General features: G+C 37.8%; 2 protein-coding genes across 6 annotated transcripts in view; both read right to left on the bottom strand.

The window, feature by feature from the left end:
• The window catches only part of LOC127438412 (rab GTPase-activating protein 1-like), a 131,227-nt gene extending 116,628 nt beyond the window's left edge, over window positions 1–14,599 (bottom strand). For 3 of the 5 annotated variants that reach the window (XM_051693978.1, XM_051693983.1, XM_051693982.1), the window contains exons 1-7: window positions 14,499–14,599; window positions 9,468–9,651; window positions 7,191–7,356; window positions 4,198–4,405; window positions 1,510–1,684; window positions 1,172–1,332; window positions 690–800 (exon numbers count right to left, since the gene is read on the bottom strand). In XM_051693978.1, coding sequence (XP_051549938.1) covers window positions 690–800; window positions 1,172–1,332; window positions 1,510–1,684; window positions 4,198–4,405; window positions 7,191–7,356; window positions 9,468–9,651; window positions 14,499–14,545 — 1,052 coding nt within the window. In that variant the 5' untranslated portion in view covers window positions 14,546–14,599. Of the gene's footprint in view, window positions 1–689; window positions 801–1,171; window positions 1,333–1,509; window positions 1,685–4,197; window positions 4,406–7,190; window positions 7,357–9,467; window positions 9,669–11,651; window positions 11,688–14,498 lie in introns of those variants that run through there. The other 2 variants (XM_051693981.1, XM_051693980.1) reach the window with 2 other exon arrangements.
• Window positions 14,600–21,370: 6,771 nt separating this feature from the next.
• Window positions 21,371–21,975, bottom strand: part of LOC127438372 (protein FAM163A-like) — a 1,866-nt gene continuing 1,261 nt past the window's right edge. Inside the window, exon 2 of the mRNA XM_051693914.1 lies at window positions 21,371–21,793. Within this exon, the coding sequence (XP_051549874.1) occupies window positions 21,437–21,793 (357 nt within the window). The 3' untranslated portion in view covers window positions 21,371–21,436. The remainder of the gene's footprint in view (window positions 21,794–21,975) is intronic.

The following is a 21,975-nucleotide window of genomic DNA, read 5'->3' as shown; positions in this document are numbered from 1 at the left end:
AGAGCAAACGTGCACATAAAGAACACGCACATACCGAAGCGCACAGGCTCCAAAATGAGGAAATTAAAAGTGATTAATCAAAACACAATACACAAAACAACGGAGCAGGTAAGCCGTGTAGCGTAAGATGCTATGGTGATGAAGACCGATAAAAACCGACTTGCCTTCTTGAGACAGAAAAACCAGAGCCACTGAAACCGGCTTCGTGCAACAGGACACAAAACCAAACAAAAACAAAAACAACCAAAACCAAACAAAAACCAAAAACCAAAACCAAACAAAAAACTAATAAAAACAACCAAAACCAAACAAAAAACCAAACAACCAAAACCAAACAAAAACAGTTGTCTAAACAGTAAGGCGGTGCAAAAATGTACATTTAAAAAACAGGAGAAAAAAGGCAATAGTTGCTTTTTATGCTTATAATAACAACTAACCCTGACCTCACTGACCCTGATTGACGACATAAAAAGTTATCTTGAGTTTGGCTGTAAATGAACAGACAAGCAGTTAATGGCATAAGACTGTGCTTACAAGTTTGTCTGGTTCCTTGCATATTGTTTTACTCTGACGATGCCCCACTGCACTATTTTTCAAAACACTTGCAATATTAATAATAACAATGACAATGCATTAGTAACATACAATACTGTACTTGTGAAAATTACTCTGGCTATACTAATACCCACCTCTCAATTATCAGCTCATTATTGGTCATCTGCTGAACGGTGACCACCAATTTTTTCTGCAAACCCTGCCGCAACTTGAAGTAATACTTATCTCTGTCTTTAGGGACTGGGCTGGAAGAAAAAGAGGGAGAAAGAGAAAAGAAAGAGGGACAGTTTTTTTTATATTTTCTTTGAAGTGGAACACATGCTCACCGTTAAATGTCCGTTAACGTGCACAATTCATCAGTGCGCATTATTCTGAACAAAATCAAAAGGATGAATACATAATCTTTCATCAAAATATAATAACTTTCCCTTTCTGCTGATGTAATTAAGGCTGTGTGGATGGGAAAAAGATATAAAAAAAAATAAAAATTATAATATAGGTCACTTTTCATGATCCAGTCAAATTGCAATGAACAAAAATCAAACCCCACCTACATTAAATAAAGAGAAAGAAGTATGGAGAACTGACACTTTCTCAGAAGTGGATGACGACAGACCTGAAGTTTCCTTTTCCATCCTCTTCTTTCACTTCAAGAGAAATGGTGAAGGTGAAAATATCGCTATCGGGTGAAAGAGGCAGTGTTGAGTCTCTCATGTCTGTGGCAGATTTTGACGAACGCTTGAAAGCTGTTGAGAAGCTATAGAGAATTCGACTAACCTAAACAGAGAAAGGAAGTTGAGCTTATTTAAACATCTGAGTTAAATGATTTTCTCCAAGAGCATTTAATAATAAATATGTCATTAGCTTTCAAGAGGGATCACTTGCATGCTACCAAAATGAGGGCAATATTTGCTTGTTTTGTTTGTTAGTCTTCACAGATTTGAGGTAACTTACAGCCTCTTTGATCTGGCAGGAAAAGACGTGGATTTGAAAGTCCTCAGAGCTGCGGTAACTCTCAGTGAAGGAAAAGCAGTCGCTCTCGACAGTGCCCTCTTGTCCCCGAGCACAGAACAACACCTTGTAAATAGGAAAGGAAGCAATCTCTGTTCCAGTGGCCTGGTCGACAATCCTGGAGTAATAAAAACAAAAGAAATTGAAATACTTTTTACAGGGTTTTACAAAAGGAGTGGCAAAACAGGCTTTTCTTTACTTACATTTAGCACTTTAATGAATGTTGATGCATTAAATGAATGTTCCACATTAATATCTATCAACAGCATCTGTGACACTGTTGATTACCACAGAAAAAAATTCTGAATCATCCCTTAGTTTGTAAAAACATGCAAAATCATGTTTAAACTCATGTTTAAAAATTGCAAATAGTTTTGAAAGTATACCACAAGATTTAGGCAACATTTTGTTGGAAAACTGTTCATAATCATTTTCCAAAGTATATGGTAATGGAGAGCGTTTTCGAGACACTCCATTTTCGCCGGAGACAAGCGGCGTTCTGGTGTGAAAAGACGTGTAAACATAGCGGGGGGGGAAAGCGTTATCAAACACAAATTTAATTATGTATACGTTTTTTGGTGGAAAACTCATTTTTTCTTTTCCTAACATTTTCCAAAATATGCCGTACTAGTGAGCATTTTCGAAAGTCTCTGTTTTTGGATGAGATGCGTAAATGTAGTGAAATCAATCCGTTTTCGAACGAAAACGTAATCATGTATACGTTTTTTGGTTGAAAACTGTTTTCCATTTCCTAACGTCATCCTTTTCTAGTTGCGTTAATGAAGAGCTTTTTCAAAAGTCTCCGTTTTCGATGGAGAAAAACACTGTTCTAATATGTACGAGACGCAGAGACATAGCAAAATCATTGTGTTTTTTTGTATTTTTGTAGATTTTTCCCCTTTTTCACCCAATTTGGAATGCCTAATTACCAGTGCGCTTTTTAAGTCCTCGGGTCGCGTAGTGATTCGCCTCAGTCCGGGTGGCGGAGGACGAATCTCAGTTGCCTCAGCGTCTGAGATCGTCAACCCGTGCATCTTATCACGTGGCTTGTTGAGCGCGTTGCCACGGAGACATAGTGCGTGTGGAGGCTTCATGCCATCCACCACGGCATCCGCACTCAACTCACCATGTGCCCCATGAGGAGGTTACCCCATGTGACTCTACCCTCCCTAGCAACCGGGCCAATTTGGTTGCTTAGGGGACCTGGCTGGAGTCACTCAGCACGCCCTGGGATTCGAACTAGCGAACTCCAGGGGTGGTAGACAGCGTATTTTACCACTGAGCTACCCAGGCCCCCAAATCATTGTGTTTTTAAACTAAATCTATTAGTATACGCGTTTTTTGTTGAAGACCATTTTCCGTTTTCTAACGTAATCGTTTTCCAAAGTATGCCATACTAGAGAGCATTTTTGAAAGTCTCTGTTTTCAGTGGAGACATTTTTTTGTTTGTTCTAATGCGGATGAGAAGTGTAAATTAAGCAAAACCAATGCATTTATAACCGAGAATGTATTAGTTTGGAGGTGGTCTTAAACTTTATATGCGTTAATATGCTTATCAACCTGCAAAGTTATATCCAACCTTTCAACTCGTCATGACCATGTAAAAACGAAAAACAAAGTAACTTCACATGATACGCACATGGATACCAGAAAGAGACAAAATCCACTACAGAAAAATCCACTCTCAGGAATTACGTTGGTAATGCATAACCAAACATTTATCTGCATAGCATGGTTTTCTCACTATTAAAATGATGCTTTTGCCAACTTTAGGGCTCTAATAATACACATTTTCTACATAAGAATTCATATAAACATGCTTTTCAACCCTCCAGAATTTCTTGCCCCATACTCACATTGCAAATGCATTACTAAAAACATGATTTATGCTTCTTTATTATAAATCAAGGGAGTCAAAACTATAGAGCCTAACTTGTTTTGAACCCAAAACATTTCTTTAAGGTGCATAGCAATAAAAACAAAAACTCGTTCAATGTCACTAGAATTAAGCTAAACAGCCCCTCAGTAGTTCACATGTGCATCTAAGTTTGTCACTGTAAATTTAGAGACTGTTCTGAGGTTTTCAGAGGTAAGACAGAAACAGCGAGATGCATAACCTGAGGTTACACCACATACCCTGAGAAAAAAAAAAAAAAAAAGCACAGGGTGAGAACAGAAGTGCTATATCACATTTCTGAAAGCTACAGCTAAAAGCAGCTCACATGAGTTATTACCTTTTGATAGAGAAACAAACACACCATCTGAAGATTACAAACCCACAGAAAGCAAATAGAAGCAACACTTCCCACTTATAATCTCCAAAAATAAAATCTAAACTTGATTTTATGATGCCCCAGATGAAATAAAAGAAAATAACTGCATAGATCAGAGACCGTTTGTGTGGTGCATCTTAGGTAATATTATATTTGTGACTTCACTACTGCATTTTGATTCACTTAGAACTTGTAACATAGTTTGAGTTTAACAAACATAAACAGCTGTCTACTGATTTATTATGTTAATCCTAAAGCCTACAAATTTTGTATTTCAACATGAACACCACTTTGACTTGCGTGACATTCAACACAAAATGACAGAACGTCTCTCGCGCATTAACAGAGAATGACTGACCGGAAGCAACCATCTGGACCAATGGGCACATGCAGGGTGACAGGGATGGGGATGGCACTTTCTGCCTGCAAGGTGGCCATGGCCTTCTGGGCCTCCGTTTCATTACGAGGGGCCTTCACCCAGGTGCAGCCCAGATAGGAGAGTTTGCTGAACTGTACGCTGTCTTCCTCTTGCACTGCAATAGTCCCCAAAACTCCCACTGAGGCTTCTGTGGATATAGATAATGAAGTGTCAACACAAGGTTACAGAAATGGTTTCACCACTGTTCATTACCGACATGTGTATTTAGCATATTGCTGCTTATGTCTTTTTATGCGCAATAACATTTATTACTGGTGCTTACAAATGCAACCATCACTATTATTACTTTAATACAATTTAAATGTATAATTATTGTGTTGATGCAGACTTAAATGGAGACTAATTACCATCCTACTGCAATCCTCTTTAATAATAAACTCTGGCTTTGAGTTAAACCTTGGCTTTATCTAAGGGTCTACTGTCAAGAGCACTTCTCAACACTGGCTGAGAGAGGAAGTTTGGGCAAGGTAGGGAGGAAGTAAACTGTCAAAGCCCCCACCGATTTCAGCACTTGGCAACAGGAAGCAGACACAAAGAAAGAGCTAGTTTAGCTGCCATATGCTGAAACCCCTGGGTCTGTAAATGTGTGCTCACAAATCTCCTAAAATATCTTTCTACATCACAAGTGAAGCAAAATGTATTTTGTTATGTGTGTACACTGCAATCTGCATAGAATTGTTTTGCATCTTAAACCTTTATTTGAAAACAACTGCTCATGGATCAAACTATAATCCGTGAACAGGCATTTCTGGCATCTGAGGACAAAAACAAAACAAACATAAAAAAAAAAAAAATTGTAGGGTGACTGATCATCTTTAACAAAAGCAAATCCTGTATGATTAATAACTGCAGTGAAAGGGCTTTATCATGAACTCTATTAAGAACATGTTTCTTACATTCGGTTTTGTAAATGATAGAGATGCATTGATAGAAACTTTTGCCAGTACCGATGCTGTAGGTGATAACCGATATATATATTTTTTAAAAAAGGTTTACTGTATGAATTGTACAAAAATAAAGACTGTCATTGTCCGTTTTCAACATGGGCCAAATCAGACTGAAAAAAATCACTTATACTGGCCAATACCGATATCACCACCAATATTTCCAATAATTAGAGAACAAACACTAATACTGGCCAATAATGAAATTGCCACAGATATTTCCAATAATTAAAAAAAAAAAAAAAAAAAAGTAAAACTGGACAATAACAATATTTTCATTAATTACAGAAAAAAACACCACTAATACTGGCCAATACCGATATCGCCACAGATATTTCCATTAATCAGAAAGAAAACACTTATACTGGCCAAAACCAATATCAGCACCGATATTTCCAATAATTAGACAAAAAAAACACTAATACTGGCCAATACCGATATCGCCATTGATACTTCCAATAGTTACAGAAAAACACTTATACAAGCCAATACCCATATCGCCTCTGATATTTCCAATAATTAGGGAAAAGAAAACACTTATACTGGCCACTACCAATATTGGCACTAATACTTCCAATAATTAAAGAAAAAAACACTCATATTGGCCAATACTGATATCTCTACCGATATTTCCAATAATTCGAGAAAAAACATTAATACTACCCAACACCGATTATTCACTGATATTTCCAATATCCCCCCCCCCCCCCCAAAAAAAGTATATTGCCCAATAACAAAATATCGGCACCGATATTTCCAATAATTAGAGAAAAAAAACCCCCACTAATATAGGCCAATACCGATATCTCCACCGATATTTCCACTAATATAGGCCAATACCGATATCTCCACCGATATTTCCAATAATTTGAGAAAAACACTAATACTACCCAATACCGATATCGCCACCGATATTTCCAAGAGAAAAAACACTAATATTGGCCAATACAGATACTGCCACCGATATTTCCAATAATTAGAGAAAAAAACACTAATATTACCCAATACCGATTATTTACTGATATTTCCAATATTCAGGAAAAAAAAAAAAAAAAAAAAAACATATTGCTCAATACCAATATCGGCACCGATATTTCCAATAATTAGAGAAAAAACACTAATACTTCCCAATACCGATATTGTCACCAATATTTCCAATAATTAGAGAAAAAACACTAATACTTCCCAATACCTATAGCATCACCGATATTTCCAATTAGAGAAAAACACTAATACTTTCCAATATTGATATTGTCACTGATATTTCCAATAATTAGAGAAAAAATTATATAGCCAAAAATATCTCAAATGGTAACAGAAAAACACTAATACTGACTAAAACCATTATCTTCACCAATTTTATCAATTATGACAAATACAATTTATACTGGTCAGTACTGATATCTCCATTAATATTTCCAATAATTAGAGGAAAAACAAATACTTAAAAATACCGATATTGCCACAGATATTTCCAATAATTAGAGAAAAACCGATATAGCTACAAATATCTCTAACAGTTACAGAAAAACACTAATGCTGACTAAAATCAATATCTTTACAGATTTTACCAATTCTGACAGAAAAAAACCCATTTATTCTGACCACTACCAATACAGCCACTGATATTTCCAATAATTACAGAAAAAACACTAATACTGGTCCATACTGATATCTCTATTAATCTTTCCAATAATTAGAGAGAAAAAAAAACAAAAAAAACACAAATACTAACTGATATAGCTGCAGATATATTGTGCTTCACTACTAAATGTCTAAACAAAACAACAAAAACATATCAATTTTAAAATGCAACTTGCCTCAAAGCAATGCATAAGTCTTGCTAAATTACACTTATTACATGTATGAAATAAGGCACATGCAATTGTATTAACATGGTGAACGATCTCCAGTCTTAAAGCTTTATTCTGTCTGTTTGCTTGGCGAGCTGTGAGTGTGAGTGTGCACCATGAGAAGCTGTGTCTAGAGCCAGACTGGGTGGTCTGATCTGAGAGTTGAGGGCTGCAGGAGTCCCTGAACCTCCTCCATCCTCTGCAACTCCTGGTCCATCACCTACATCATCCAGCAGCTCCTCCATCGCCCGCTCCAACTGCTCACTTCCATTCCACGACATCTGACCGAAAGAGAAAAACAAAGAGATAGAATTAACATCTGCAGAATAAGAACATAAGTTTCCTGCACTGCTCAAGGTTCAAACACATTTTGACTAATGAATTTCCATGATTTTTCCATGACTTCTCCATGATTTTTCCAGTCATTGACAACTTTTCCTTGACTGTTTGAGATTTAACTAATTTCTTAATAAAATCCTTACTTTAACCTCCTGAGACCCGAGGGTAGCTGCTGTGTGCATTTTCCATTTCCCCTTTTGATTAGAAACTACTAGCACCTAATAAACATGCAGAAAAAAAAAAAAAATCTAAAGAAAATAGTGTTCTGAAAAATTTATGGCAACATATGTAGACAGTGTGACGAAGCTGTGAAATTTTAAATAATACCAATCTATAGAAAGTCAGATTTTTTTAAATCAAATTGTAAATCATGTTTCCAGGAGTGTTGGTTATTCATGTTTTTGAGATGTTACAGACATCACAGCTGATTTTCTATAAAGCTGCTTTGGAACAATGTGTATTGGGAAAAGCACAAATAAAAAACGATACAATTAAATATTATCTGACTTGTCAGCACTTGCCAGTGCTGAAGCATTTAATCAATCAGAAATTAGCATAATTAATTCTGATACAAGTAATGGCCAGCATCATCCAATCACTGCCAACCATGTTCAAATAAAATTATACATTAGATATTCTGAATCCAAGTACAGATTACCATTGTCCCATGTCTGCCAAACATGTTGAGTGGTCCAAACATCATCTACAGCCTGAAACTGAACTTTTGATAGAAAGTTTGGATTGATTGCACTTGGCTTCATAGGAAAGTTGTAGGATTCTCCCTTGCTCCCTATTTAGTGAATGACTTAACCTCCAGTGTGCTGTCTGTCTGCACTGGTCTCAGACCAGTTTGAAATGCACCTTATTTTCATCCTAACTCTGTATAAAGCATCTGAAAGCAAAACATTTTTCTCAATGTGATAATGCACAGTAAATATAGGATTTCTAATGGAAGCCTTGTGCTGTTGTACACATTGTGTTTAGCAGCGTGACGTTTCGCATTAAATCGCTAACATTTTTAAAATGGTATATTGGATGAAACTAGAGACTCTTATCTTTTGACTCAAACAGGTTTCAATGTAAAAACTAAATTAGGTTTCTTCCCAAATGTAATTTTGTTGGCGTTTCTACCAAAGACAAACTCCGCTGTGATCGGCGCCTTGTTGTTTTGTCACATGACTCTGTACTTCGAGAGTTTAACCCTTTACTGACAGCCCAGAGCCTCCTGAACTGAGATTAGCTTAAATGAAATTAAAATAAGCGTTGCGTACAGCGAAGCCAAAATACAATGTCCATGCATGTGTACGTGGGGTCGCACAAGGTACAAATTCCAAGTTATTTCCAGGTTTTCAATGACCATGGGAACCCTGACAGATATTCAGTCATGGCTAGGACTAGGTAATTGATACAGATGTCCCAATTTGGTTTAATTCCGATTCACAAGCACTTCATTCAATTCTATTCTGATTTTAATTCATTTCGATTCCGATTCATCAGGTATTATTCAGTTCATGTCCATTTTGCTTACATATGAAAGAAATTCTCTCTCAGCTAATGCTATTAATTACACAGGGGCATTCTAACTTGGTAGTTTATGAAAATAGAAATTTTGTATTTTATCATCATTTTGGTCACATTTTAGCTTTTTTTTTTAAAGTACAGATTTCAAGTATTCCATCAATAAATGTCTTAATTTTATAAATTATATTGAATATATATAGTATATTGTTACATGCATATTCTGTACTATTTTTATTTTAGTACCAAAACGGTACTGTCTCATTAAGAATAGCGTCAGTTCAGCGAACTGAGACTTGTATTTTAAGAGACGTATTTTAACTGACTTGTGAGCATTCACTCTGGGTAAGACTGAGTTTCAAATAATAAATAAACAACATTTTATTGCACTGTCCTCGCTGGATGCACAATAAACGGTGCAGCATGGTTAAATTTATTATGTCCGATTCACAGCCACACCACTGTTTTGAGATGGTTCTTTTTAATGAATAAATCACACAGACTCAAGAATCAGTCACAGCTCAATTTATTATACCTTTAGTCGGGGCTTCCCCTCAGAGCTGGAGGGCGAACCCTCAGCGGTTGGCTGCACCAGCACAAACTCCTCACTGGTGACGGTTGACACAGATTCAGTGGAGTCGCTCACTCTGCCCAGTGAGGAGCTGTCATCCATGATAGCCTGGGACAGTCTGTCCTCTCGGCCCACTGCTGCTGCAACCCTGCAAACACAAAGGACCTGCTACACTGGGTACATGCTCAATTTGATCATTAGAAACAACATTAAACAGCATTCACAGGCCATTTAACTTCCATAATGTGGGGTATTTCCCAGTGAAAAATAATACAGAGCAGAGCTTCATTTTATCCATCAGGGTTTGATTGGATTGTGATGGTAAGGCTATGATACTATTGGCTAACATTATATTTCTCTTTGGTTGTTTGGTTACTAGAGCTGGATGAAGTTATTAATACTTTTGTAGAAACAGAAAAACGACACGAACATCCAACACCAAGCCTAATCACATATTGGGTTTGAGCTGTGTCATCTGAAAACGATAGCAACCTTATAGTTTTATCACATACACAGTCTGCTGATTCAACAATCAAGCTCATGTTAATCGAAGTTAACATCTGCAGTTTAAACCTTCAAACCCACAAACCAAACACTCTAAAAGCACAGACTTTCACTATTGCTTTTCACATTTAGCTTGTGGAAGATGATTACAAGCCTAACCGCAACTTTATCGCAGAAGCATTTAAACACGACAGTTGAGAATTAAACATAAGTCACATAACATCGATGGCGATCACCTCCAATAAGCACTGAGCCAATGAAGCAACTTCAGTTAGCATAACAGTGGGTTCCTTGAGTTCACATCAGTGTATGGAGGGGTGAAAGGGTCCTTATGAATACACAAACACAGATACACAGCCACAGAGCCAGAGTCATGTGGCCCTGTCATTCTCCATCAGTTAAAGCCATTGGAAAGGCACAGGATAAAACCGAAGGCTAACAGAGAAGTTCTGTGTCAGGCCTCCATAATGCTCTTAATTTTCATTATGTTGTGAGTGAATTAATAGAGAACACACTCAGCTATCTGCAAAAGATGGCCGTAACGTTACAAATTAAATTCAAATGCAGAAACTACAAGAAAGAGAGAGGAACTCTTTTACTCATTTTCGCTATGTTGGAATTAGCGAGTTAAGTCACTATAAAGACTACTATTCACATTTGTTTTGTATCTCTAACGAATTTAAATTTAGTCTGGACAACAAGTTTTACATTCGAAGTTATCACAAACTGTTAAGATCAAACCACCACTTTCTGATTAAAGAGTAGGGAGGGATGTACTGATATAAAATCGTTGGGCAATACAATAGGAGAAGTTTTTGTTTTTATGTCCCCCCGTCCCCATCCCCATCCTCATTACTGCAATGTGAAAAAAAATTTGTTATATATTATTTAAATTGTAAATTATTTATTTATAAATCATAGTAGTACACTCTCACTGTGAACCCTAATGCTCAAAATAATTAAATCATACAAATTAGTTCAAATAAATGAACTTTGAAGAGTATTTAGAACTCTCTCTTTCGAGTTCACAAACCTGTCACCTTTTAAGTAACATGAATCATTATATTGTTTAGAGTTCTGTGAACTTTTTACAGGAACTAAAATTTAACTGAAACTGGGCAGGGGATTTCTATTTCTCAGCATAATTTCCAGGGCAACGAACAGGGTAAATGTTCAAATTAATTGTTATATAATGTGTCTTTATGCGAGATGAATATAAACGGGGAGACTTGTTTGTTTAATGTTTTGTTGTGTTATTTAGAAGAGTTTGTCATTTTAAAGTTTTGGGAGGTTACCACTGAGGTGAATAGTGGAGCCTAAGCTTACGTTGAGGACAGGTACAATTTAAGATTGTTCTACAGTCCATTACTTTACTTGTTGAGCATTTGCTATGCTAATCAAAGCATAGCGTTTCCAATTAGCATGCATTCAGCACACTAGCATTCACTGTGTTTGCTAGTTCTAGCAAGTACAAGCTAGTTAGGTTCCCTCTATTTAAAGCACTGAAGTTGAGCTTACATGGTGATTTTAAGTTCAACCAAAGAGTTAAATTTAAAATTAAGTACCATTAAAATGTACGAGTTAGCTTACTCGATATTTCAAGTTAAGAGCAATTAGCATGTATGTGTAGTACACGTTACTTACTTGTTTTAATGACAACACCATCCACTGCTGTCCAAGACGGTACAACACTGATTTAGCAGCCAAATTTAAGTTTAATGGTCCAAATTGATAAGTGCAGTCCTACTAAAGTCTGAAAACTGAGTTATTCATCTCACTGTCTGAGTTCTCCTTCAAGGTCAGCAATGATGTAACTATGGGCAAAACTAGCCAATGACATCACCCAGAAGAAGGAGGGGAGTTTTTGGTAAGGACAGAGGAACTTCATAATTAAGCAATAAGGTACAAGACGCTGTAGTGTACAGGTACCATTACTGGACATTTTGATGACAGTGACGGTCTTCTGTAAATCTTCAGTGTTTAAAAACACAGTTGAAGAGCCCTTGGCTAACGGACTATTCTGATGAGACAGTTACTGACGTGTTTGTTTAACAAACTTGAGCTCTTTCAAACATTAGCCATCAAGCTCATACAAACCAATATTCCTGAAGTGAAGTTCCTTCACATTATGTAAATTCATAATTTTTCTTACACCTGTATAATAGTGATACATGCACTGTGACTTGTTTAACAGGTTTTACATCAATGTAATCTACCCAGTTTAATCTATATTTAAGCCTAGAATACAACACTGTTTCAAGAAGATTTATAGTGGCAAGAAAAAGTATGTGGAATTAGCTGTGATGTCATCTTCATCAAAATCACAAGTATAGACAAACACAATGTGCTTAAGCTATCAACACACAAACAATTATAATCTTTCATGTCTTTATTGAAAACATCCCATTAATCATTCACAGTGCTGTGGAAAAAGTAAGTGAACCCTTGGATTTATTAACTGGTTGATCCTCTTTTGGCAGCAATAACCTCAACCAAGCCTTTCCGGTAGCTGTGGATTAGACCTGAACAATGTTCAAAAGAATTTTGGACCATTCTTCCTTACAGAACTGCTTCAGCTCAGCCATATTCTTAGGATCTCTGGTGTGAACAGCTCTCTTGAGGTCATTCCACAGCATCTCTAATAGGTTAAGGTCTGGGCTCTGACTGGGACACTCTAAAAGATGGATTTTCTTTTTTAAGCCATTCTGTAGTGGATTTACATTGTTTAGGGTCATTGTCCTGCTGCATCACCCAACTTCTTCTGAGATTCAGCTGGCGCCCAGCCACCCTGACATTATCCTGTAGGATATTTTGATAAACTTGAGAATTAATTTTTCCCTCGAAGATGGCAAGCGGGTCCCGAAGCAGCTCCAAATCATGATGCACCCACCCTGAGAGTCCTTCCCAAACAATTCAACCTTAGTTTCATCAGCCCACAAAACATTTCCCCAGTAGCATTTTGGAGTGTCAAGGTGGTCTTTGGCAAACTTCAAGCATGCACAGTAATGTTTTTGTTAGAAAGCAGCGGCTTCCTTCATGGTGTCCTGCCATGGACACCGTTCCTGTTTAATGTTTTCCGTAAAGTAGACTCATGAACAGAGATGTTAACCAGTTCCAATGATTCCTTCAAGTCTTTAGCTGTCACTTTAGGGTTCTTTTTTACCTCACTGAGCATTCTGCGGTGTGTCCTTTGAGTCATCTTGGCTGGACGGCCACTTCTAGGGAGAGTAGCCATAGTACAAAATTGTCTCCATTTATAGATAATTTGTCTAACTGTGAACAGATGAATATCTAAGCTCTTCAAGATAACTTTGTAACCCTTTCCAGCTTCATGCAAAGCTACAATTCTTGATCGTATGTCTTCTGAAATCTCTTTTTTGCAAGGCATGGTCCACGTCAGCAGATGCTTCTTGTGCATAGCAAACTCAAAATGTTTGAGTGCATTTTATAAGTCAAAGTAGCTCTAACCCACACCTCCAATCTCTTTTAATTAACTGGATGCCAGGTCTACCAATTGCTGACTCAAATGAGCTTTTGTTGATGTCATTAGCCTAGGGGTTCACATACTTTTTCCCACCTACACTGTGAATGATTGAATGATGTATTCCATATGTACAAGAACAATACAGTAATGTGTGTTTTATTAGTTAAAACAGATTGTGTTTGTTCATTATTGTAACTTAGATGAAGATCAAACCAGATTTTAACACAAATGTATACATAAATGCAGGTAATTCCATACTTTTTCTTGCCACTATAAGTAGGCTTAATTGTTTCTGATGGCTTGTTTAACAGGTTTTGAGTCTGCCCACTAAATGTAATATTCTTTAGGCTTAGATACAGTGCAAGACTTTTCCCTTGACATGGGAAACTAAATGCATTGTATATTTAGGAGTGCATGCAAGTAATGCTGCATACTAAGTAACGTCATCATCACAAAGTCCGTGTCAAAACGTGTCAAAACATGTCAAACATCAGGAAACTAGGCTGATTTACTGTATTTGCAAATCTAGCTATTCACGCACAAATCTTAAAGATGGATAAACTATAAACAAAACTGGGAAAAGACCCCAAAACACTAACATTCTGGGGTCATATAAAAACATTAAACTCATAAATGAATAGGGGTTCAAAGTAAACAGGAAGCGAGCCTTCAACAACCCAACTTCAGTGTGACTAAATATTATTTCGAACTGCTAACACTACAAACACATGATAACAGCTGAATATCTGGTCAAAATGTCTGTGAGCATCTCAAACTGTCTTTAACCTGAAGCTATTCTGTTAGCCAGCTAGCCACTGCTAACCAACAATTAGCTCTTTTTTCTGTCACTTTGACTTAAACCAAGCACTTGTCAGCCTAAATGCTTTAAAACACTCCTTTGTTGAGTAAAAGACAAAGCCCGAGTGCCTGTCTGAAATATAAGCGCGTACTATTCTATCATTTCGGTGTTTGCTTTGAGTTTCCTGAGATGGTAAAAATGAACTTACTTGCCGTGTTTGTCAGCTGAGCGACGCGCGTGCACATGCAGAAACATCCGCAAACCTCATCGACGCTCGCGCCGCATTCACTTGGCGCTGTCGACGTCATCGCAGCCGCTGGAAACAGCCACGCCCCCCTATTTATTGAACGAGTCAGCAGCGCCTCAGGTGACGGAGACAGGTGCACAATTCATCCACCAGCTTTTTTAGGGATTTTATTAGGGTATTGGTTGACAGCAAAAATATACATAGAATAAATTATTAAATTAAATTAAATTAAATTAAATAAATACAACAATTAAAGAATAATTAATAATAAAAAAATTTTTTAATTAAAAATAAAATAAAGATTAATTAAAATATTTTAATGTTTAATTCATTTTTTATTAATAAAATAGAAAAATATTATTAAACAAACAAAACTTTTTTTTTTAGATTTTAGATTCAGATTTTAAATTATATATATATATATATATATATATATATATTTAGACAAAAGTGGGGAAGTTCCCTTATTCCCAGCATATATGCATTTCCTCATTTCTTGTTTCAGTTACTGAAATACTTTTACTTTTATTTCAGAAAACACTATCAAATAAATGTGTTTATATAATTATGTGCAACACACAGTAATACAGATTCTTTATTTATTTATTTTTATTTACTAACTGGTTCATTTGTAAAATGTTGCCTACATTCTAAACAATCTAAAGACACTACAACATAAAAAAAAGGAAAAAAAAAGTCTTCAGTTGGAAACTAATAGTTTCTGCCAACTTCTATCATAAGAACATAAAAAAAATTGTGGATTTGTGAACAAAACAGCAATAAAGTGTTCCTGGAATTACATGTTTTGAAAATGTTGCCTGTTTGGGTGCATACATACAATAGAGGAACAGATACATTTTGGTTAAATATTAAAATTTCTGAATAAATGAAAGTTTTTTTGGCTAAATAAACAACACATTTAAATACAATTGTATAATTTACACACATATTAAACTTAAGAAAATATATCATTCAACATTTTGGGAACAGAAATATGATTCTGTCCTTCTTTTTGACAGTGCTATAAAACAGAGCAATAAATAATAAATCAATAAATTACCCAAAACATCCTATCATGGACCAAAGAGACAGAAAAACTCTATTTTACGTACATTACGACTGAGCATGTTCAACTTGCATAGAGAAAGCTCTTAAAATAAAATCTGTTAATTAGAGCAGGCAGCAAAGAAAGTTATTGTCTTTATTTTATATAACATTTGTGACCTATTAAAAAACGTTTTTGAACATATTCTACATAACAAAGATATGCAATACCGTTTTATTGTGGCACACTAAGAAACTCTCAAGACAAAGTGTAGGTGCGTTATAGAATAGCCCTCATACATACAGTACACATTAGCCTATTAAAGGAAGCCCACATGTTAAAATATTAGAAGAGGCTCTAAATTGGAAGGCCCAAACAGTGGTTGAAGGCCGCTTAGAAAATCAGGAGCCCTTACTCACAGTGGTGGGGGGGTTGGGTGTCACTCCAATGCCCTGCCCCTCCCCCCTTTTAGGCCCAGGGGTTAAAATATGGCACAATTACTCACACGTACTAAATTGTTAGGATGCTTTTATGCACCATTGGAATAATAATTATGTAATATAAGGGATAAAAAACAACAGAACCTCTAATCTGAACACTGCTTACCGAACTTCTAGTCAAAAAGATCGGCAAAACAGAGGCCTTGGCTTCTGGAAGAACTATTTGTATCAGTTTGTATAAAACTTTCGATTTGATTATATGGAAGCCGAATCCTGCCATGGAATAAATAAATAAAAGAGGTCATTCTGACTTTATATCTCATAATTGTGACTTTATTTCTCACAACTGCGAGGCATGATGTTAAGTCGCAATTGTGAGATATAAAGTCGCAATTGCATCCTAAATGCTTGATATAAAGTTGCAATTACAAGTTATAAAGATGCAATTGCGAGAAATAGTTGCAATTGCATGATATGAAGTCGCAACTGCATGTTATAAAGTCACAACTGCGTAATATAAAATTGCAATTGCAAGATATAGAGTCGTAACTGCGTGATATATAGTTGCAATTGCGTGATATAAAGCCGCAATTGTGAGATATATAGTTGCAACTGCAAGATATACTGTAGTCACAATTGATTGACAGTCACAATTTTGTGATATAAAGCTGCAAGTGCGAGATATAAAGTCACAATTGTATGATATAAAGTTGTAACTTTGTGATATTGTCAGGGTTTTGTTATGTGAATGAGGACCCAAATGCAGGAATGAGATAAACTAAAATATTTAATAAACAAAAGTAAACAGAGAAACAAAAACTCTCATGATGGAGAAAAATAAACAACTAGGCAAAATACAAACAAAAACTCTCTCGAGGGAGAAGAAATAACAACAAGACAAAAAACAGAACAAATGATAACTGACCGGGAGCAAACAGGAAAATACGAAACTTACACGACAAACCGACAGCACAGACAAGACAAAGGAGAGAATGTAAAGGGAAGGGAAGGATTGAAAACACCTGGGGAAATGTGAGGGAGAGAGGAAAACACAAGCACATGGGACAACCTGAGAGATGGGTGGAGGGAACTTTTACAATCCCACCATAACAAAAACAAGACCAAAATGGCAGGATCATAACAGTAACCCCCCCCCCCCCCCCCCAACTTGACAAGATGGCTTGGCAAGATGAAGTGGCTTGACTAGACGTGTCGGCATGACTTGACTGGACGACTTGACTTGATCTTGCAGCTTGACTAGGTGTGTCGGTTTGACTTGGCATGATGGATTGGCTTGACTTGACATCTTGACTTGGCATGGCAGCTTGAATAGGAGAGATGATTTGACTTGGTGAGGCAGTGACAACTTGACTTGAGGTGATGACTTGACGGCACGACTTAACATGATGTGTCGGTTGACAAGGAAAGGTGACTTGATTTGTTGTGATGGTTTGGCTAGGTGTGATGGCTTGGCTAGGCTTAACAGCTTGACTTGGCATGATGGCTTGATTAGACTTGGCTTGATGTGTCGGTTGACTTGATTTGGTGGCTTGACTTGGCTTGACAGTTTGAATAGGTGAGATGACTTGACTTGGCATGGCAGTGACAACTTGACTTGAAGTGATGACTTGACATGGTGACTTGACGTGTGACTTGATTAGGAGTGATGGCTTGGCTTGGTTTGACAGCTTGACTTGGCATGGTGGCTTGATTAGGTGTGATGGTTTGGCTTGGTGTGATGGCTTGGCTTGATTTGACTTGACTGCTTGACTAGGCTTGGCGGTTTGATTTGACTTGATGGCTTGACTTGGTTTGACGACTTGACTAGGCATGATTAACCCAGGGGATAGCTTAAGGGAATAAGCGGGATCAGGTGCCTCTAGGATGTGAAACGAGGACAGGCGACTCCAGGATGTGAGCAAGGACAGACGGCTCCAGGATGGGAGCGAGGACAGATGGCTCCAGGATGGGAGCGAGGACAGACGGCTCCAGGATGGGAGCGAGGACAGACGGTTCCAGGACGGGAGTGGAATCAAACAGGGAAACGACCTCCATTAGCGACCGCCAAGAGCACTGGCAGTGACAGGGGAAGGGTCTCCATGGCCATGGGTGCTGGTAGCGGCAGAGGAACGTCTTCCGTGGCCATGAGCACAGGCTGTGTCTGGGGAATGGCCTCCATGGCCATGAGCACTGGCAGAGACTGGGGAATGGCCTCCGTGGCCGTGAGCACTGGTAGAGCCTGAGGAACGGCCTCCGTGGCCGTAAGCACTGGCAGCGGCAGGGGAACAGCCGCCGCCTCCTGGCAGTCGGCAGTGTGCTTCCTCTGTTGATGCAGAGGGAGCAATGTTATTCTCGGGCTGGGATGAAGGAAGGAAGTCTTCAGAAGCACAAGCTGAGATGAATTCATCCCACTTTATCGCAAACTTGATGGTGGCAGAAGACTTCCTCCTTCACCCTCTTCAGGCATACAGGATCTTATGGGCTCACTCAAACCAGCCCTAAAAGTGTGCATAAGGCTGGTCTGATTGTGGCACAAACCCGAAGATAGCACCAAAAACTCCATAGCATACTCCCTGACTGACTTCTCCCCCTGCCGAAGTTTAAAGAGCCTTTCGAATTGTGTGGCTCTAAGTTGTGAAGGGGAAATTGGGGCAAAAGAAAAAGAACTTCTTCCTGCTGGGTCCAGATGGGTCGGATCGTTATGTCAGGATTTTGTAATGTGAATGAGGTCCCAAATGCAGGAATGAAATAAACAAAAATATTTAATAACAAAACAAAAGTAAACAGAGAAACAAAAACTCTCACGATGGAGAAAAATAAACAACAAGACAAAATACAAACAAAAACTCTCTTGAGGGAGAAGAAATAACAACAACAAGACCAGGAGCAAACAGGAAAATAAGGAACTTACACGACAAATTGACCAGACAAGGGAATAAAACGATCCGACAGCACAGACAAGACAAAGGAGAGAATATAAAGGGAAAGGAAGGATTGAAAACAGGTGCTGCCCATAATCACAAGCAGAGCTAATCAGCACTGCCATAATAACACTGACTGCGCTGCTGAGCAGCACCTGGGGAAACGCGAGGGAGAGAGGAAAACACAAGCACATGGGACAACTTGAGAGATGGATGGAGAAAACTGTCACAATCCTGCCATAACAAAAACAAGACCAAAATGGCAGGATCATGACAGATATAGTAGCAATTGCAAGATATAAAGACGCAGTCACTTCATATAAAGGCTAAAATGCTTGATGTAAAGTCGCAATTGCAAGATATAAAGACACAACTGCGAGATATAAAGTCACAAGTGCTTGATATAGTCGCAACTGTGAGATATAAAGTCGCAAGTGCCTGATATAGTCTCAACTGCGTGATATAAAGTCGCAAGTGCTTGATATAGTCGCAATTGTGATGATATAAAGTCGCAACTGAGTGATATAAATTTGCAGTTGTGCGATATAAAGTTGTAACTACGAGATATAAAGTCGCAATTGTGAGATATAAAGTCGCAATTGAGTGATATAAAGTCATAACTGAGTGATATAAAGTCACAATTGTGAGATAAAAAGACGCAATTGCAAGATATAAAGACACAACTGCAAGATATAAAGTCGCAAGTGCTTGATATAGTCGCAATTGTGTGATATAAAGTTGCAATTGTGAAATATAAAGTCGCAACTGAGTGATATAAAGTTGCAATTGTGAGATATAAAGTCACAACTGAGTGATATAAAGTTGCAGTTGTGTGATATAAAGTTGCAACTGCGAGATACAAAGTCGCAGTTGTGAGATATAAAGAAGCAATTGCAAGATAGTCGCAACTGTGAGATATAGTCTCAACTGCGTCATAAAGTCTTAACTGCTTGATGTTAAGTCGCAATTGCGTGATATAAAATTGCAATTGTGAGACAAAGTCACAACTGAGTGATATAATGATGCAATTGCGAGATATATTAGCAACTGCAAGATAAAGTCGTAACTGTGAGATATAAAGTCCCAATTGCGAGATATCAGTAGCAGCTGTGTGATATAATGTCGCAATTGCAAGATATAAAGATGCAATTGCAAGACAGTTGCAACTGCGATATATAAAGTCGCAAGTGCTTGATATAGTCGCAACTGCATGATATAAAGTTGCAATTGTGTGATATAAAGTTATAACTGCATTATATAAAGTCTAAAATGCTTGATGTAAAGTCGCAGTTGCAAGATATTAAGACGCAATTGCAAGATATAAAGTCGCAACTGAGTGATTTAAAGTTGTAACTGTGATATAAAGTCCCAATTGCAAGATAAAAAGTCACAATTGCGTGATATAAAGACACAATTGCGAGATATAGTCACAGTTGCAAGATATAAAGACACAATTGCGAGATATAGTCGCAACTGCAAGATATAAAGTCTCAACTAGTCTACGTCATATAAAGTCGTAACTGATTGATGTTTAGTTGCAACTGCAAGATAAAGACGCAATTGTGAGATATAGTCGCAACTGCAAGATATAAAGTCGTAACTGAGATATAAAGTCGCAATTGTGAGATATAAGTCGCAACTGTGTGATATAAAGTCGTCATTGCAAGATATAAAGACGCAGTTGTGTTATATAAAGTCTAAAATGCTTGATGTAAAGTCACAACTGCAAGATATAAAGTCACAAGTGCTTGATATATTCGCAACTGCGTGACAAACTTGCAATTGTGAGAAATAAAGTCGACTCTGTGACGAGGAGGAGGGCGTGGTCGGGCCGAGAGGATTCATGCCCGGCAGTGAGTTGCCCAATCAGTGGGAGAGAGATAAAAGGAGGAGCTGGGGATGCCAGAGAGAGCGAGAGAGACACACGCAACAGTGTTTTGTGTGCGTGCTTTTGTTATGTTTCAGTTCAGTGTTTTATATTGAATTAAAGTCTTTTTGATTGTTATTCCAATTGTCTGCCACAGACTCGATAAAGGCAATTGCAACTTTATTTCTTGTCATTTAGATATTATATCTGGCAATTTCCAGTATATTTCTTGCAATTGTCAGAATTACCATTTTTATTTTTTAATTCCATAGTGGGACCAAGGCACAATAGGATTAAATGGTATGCAGATACAATATATAAACGACAGACTTCCACATTTTCAAAGTAGGACTAGGGGCCATTCAGACAAAACGCGTTCTTGCACTAGAAAAACCTAGACACAGTGCAGCTAATACAACAGAACGCAGGTCTGAGACACATTTTTTTATGGAAAAAAAAACAGCGAGACACAGCGCAGCGGTCAAAGATGTCCACCTAGCGCGTGTTTACATAGAAAGACATGATGCAAAAAAGATGTTTTCTGTTCCCATTCACTCTGCATTGTAACACTCAGGTATGAGCACTGTAGTTACAGCGACCAATTTGACCAATGCGGACGTCACTGATCAGACATCAGTGCTAATGGCACGTGTGTTGGAGTAGAATTCTGGTCGTGTTCGGGAACTCAGCGATGCGCTGTGTAAAGAGGGAAGAGTGAGAGACAGGGGGCTGTCATAGTGGGTGGGCATGTACATGATCCGTTCGCCCCCGTTCCGTGTTTCATCCGTTGTGCGGGCGTAGAACGAAGAGCTGTAGGGCGAGCAGGTAGGACAGAAACTCTGTGGTGGCGTGGGTTCTGGTGACAGGGAGAGTGGGGTAGCCGTGGCCCCTTCCACCCTGGGGGTGCTGCATGAGTTGCAGGCAAACTGCGGTTGTGGGCAAACAGCATCTGGATCGGAGCCATTCTTCTTACAGCAATAATACTGAGAGATAAATAATGCAAGACAGTCAGCAGGACTTAGTTTTACAAACTAAAGGGTGAATATAAATTATTTTCTGAGAAAATCGACAGCATGCTTAAGTTGTATTGAATCCAGAACATTCTTTTAAGGCCTACTAACTTCAAACCAAGGAAAATACAGCAAAAATATGTCATTGTTTTCTG

This window comes from Myxocyprinus asiaticus, chromosome 49 (assembly GCF_019703515.2).
Source record: "Myxocyprinus asiaticus isolate MX2 ecotype Aquarium Trade chromosome 49, UBuf_Myxa_2, whole genome shotgun sequence".
Taxonomy (NCBI): Eukaryota; Metazoa; Chordata; class Actinopteri; order Cypriniformes; family Catostomidae; genus Myxocyprinus; species Myxocyprinus asiaticus.
The sequence above is the reverse complement of the archived record's forward strand: the minus strand, read 5'-3'. Positions and strand labels throughout refer to the sequence as shown.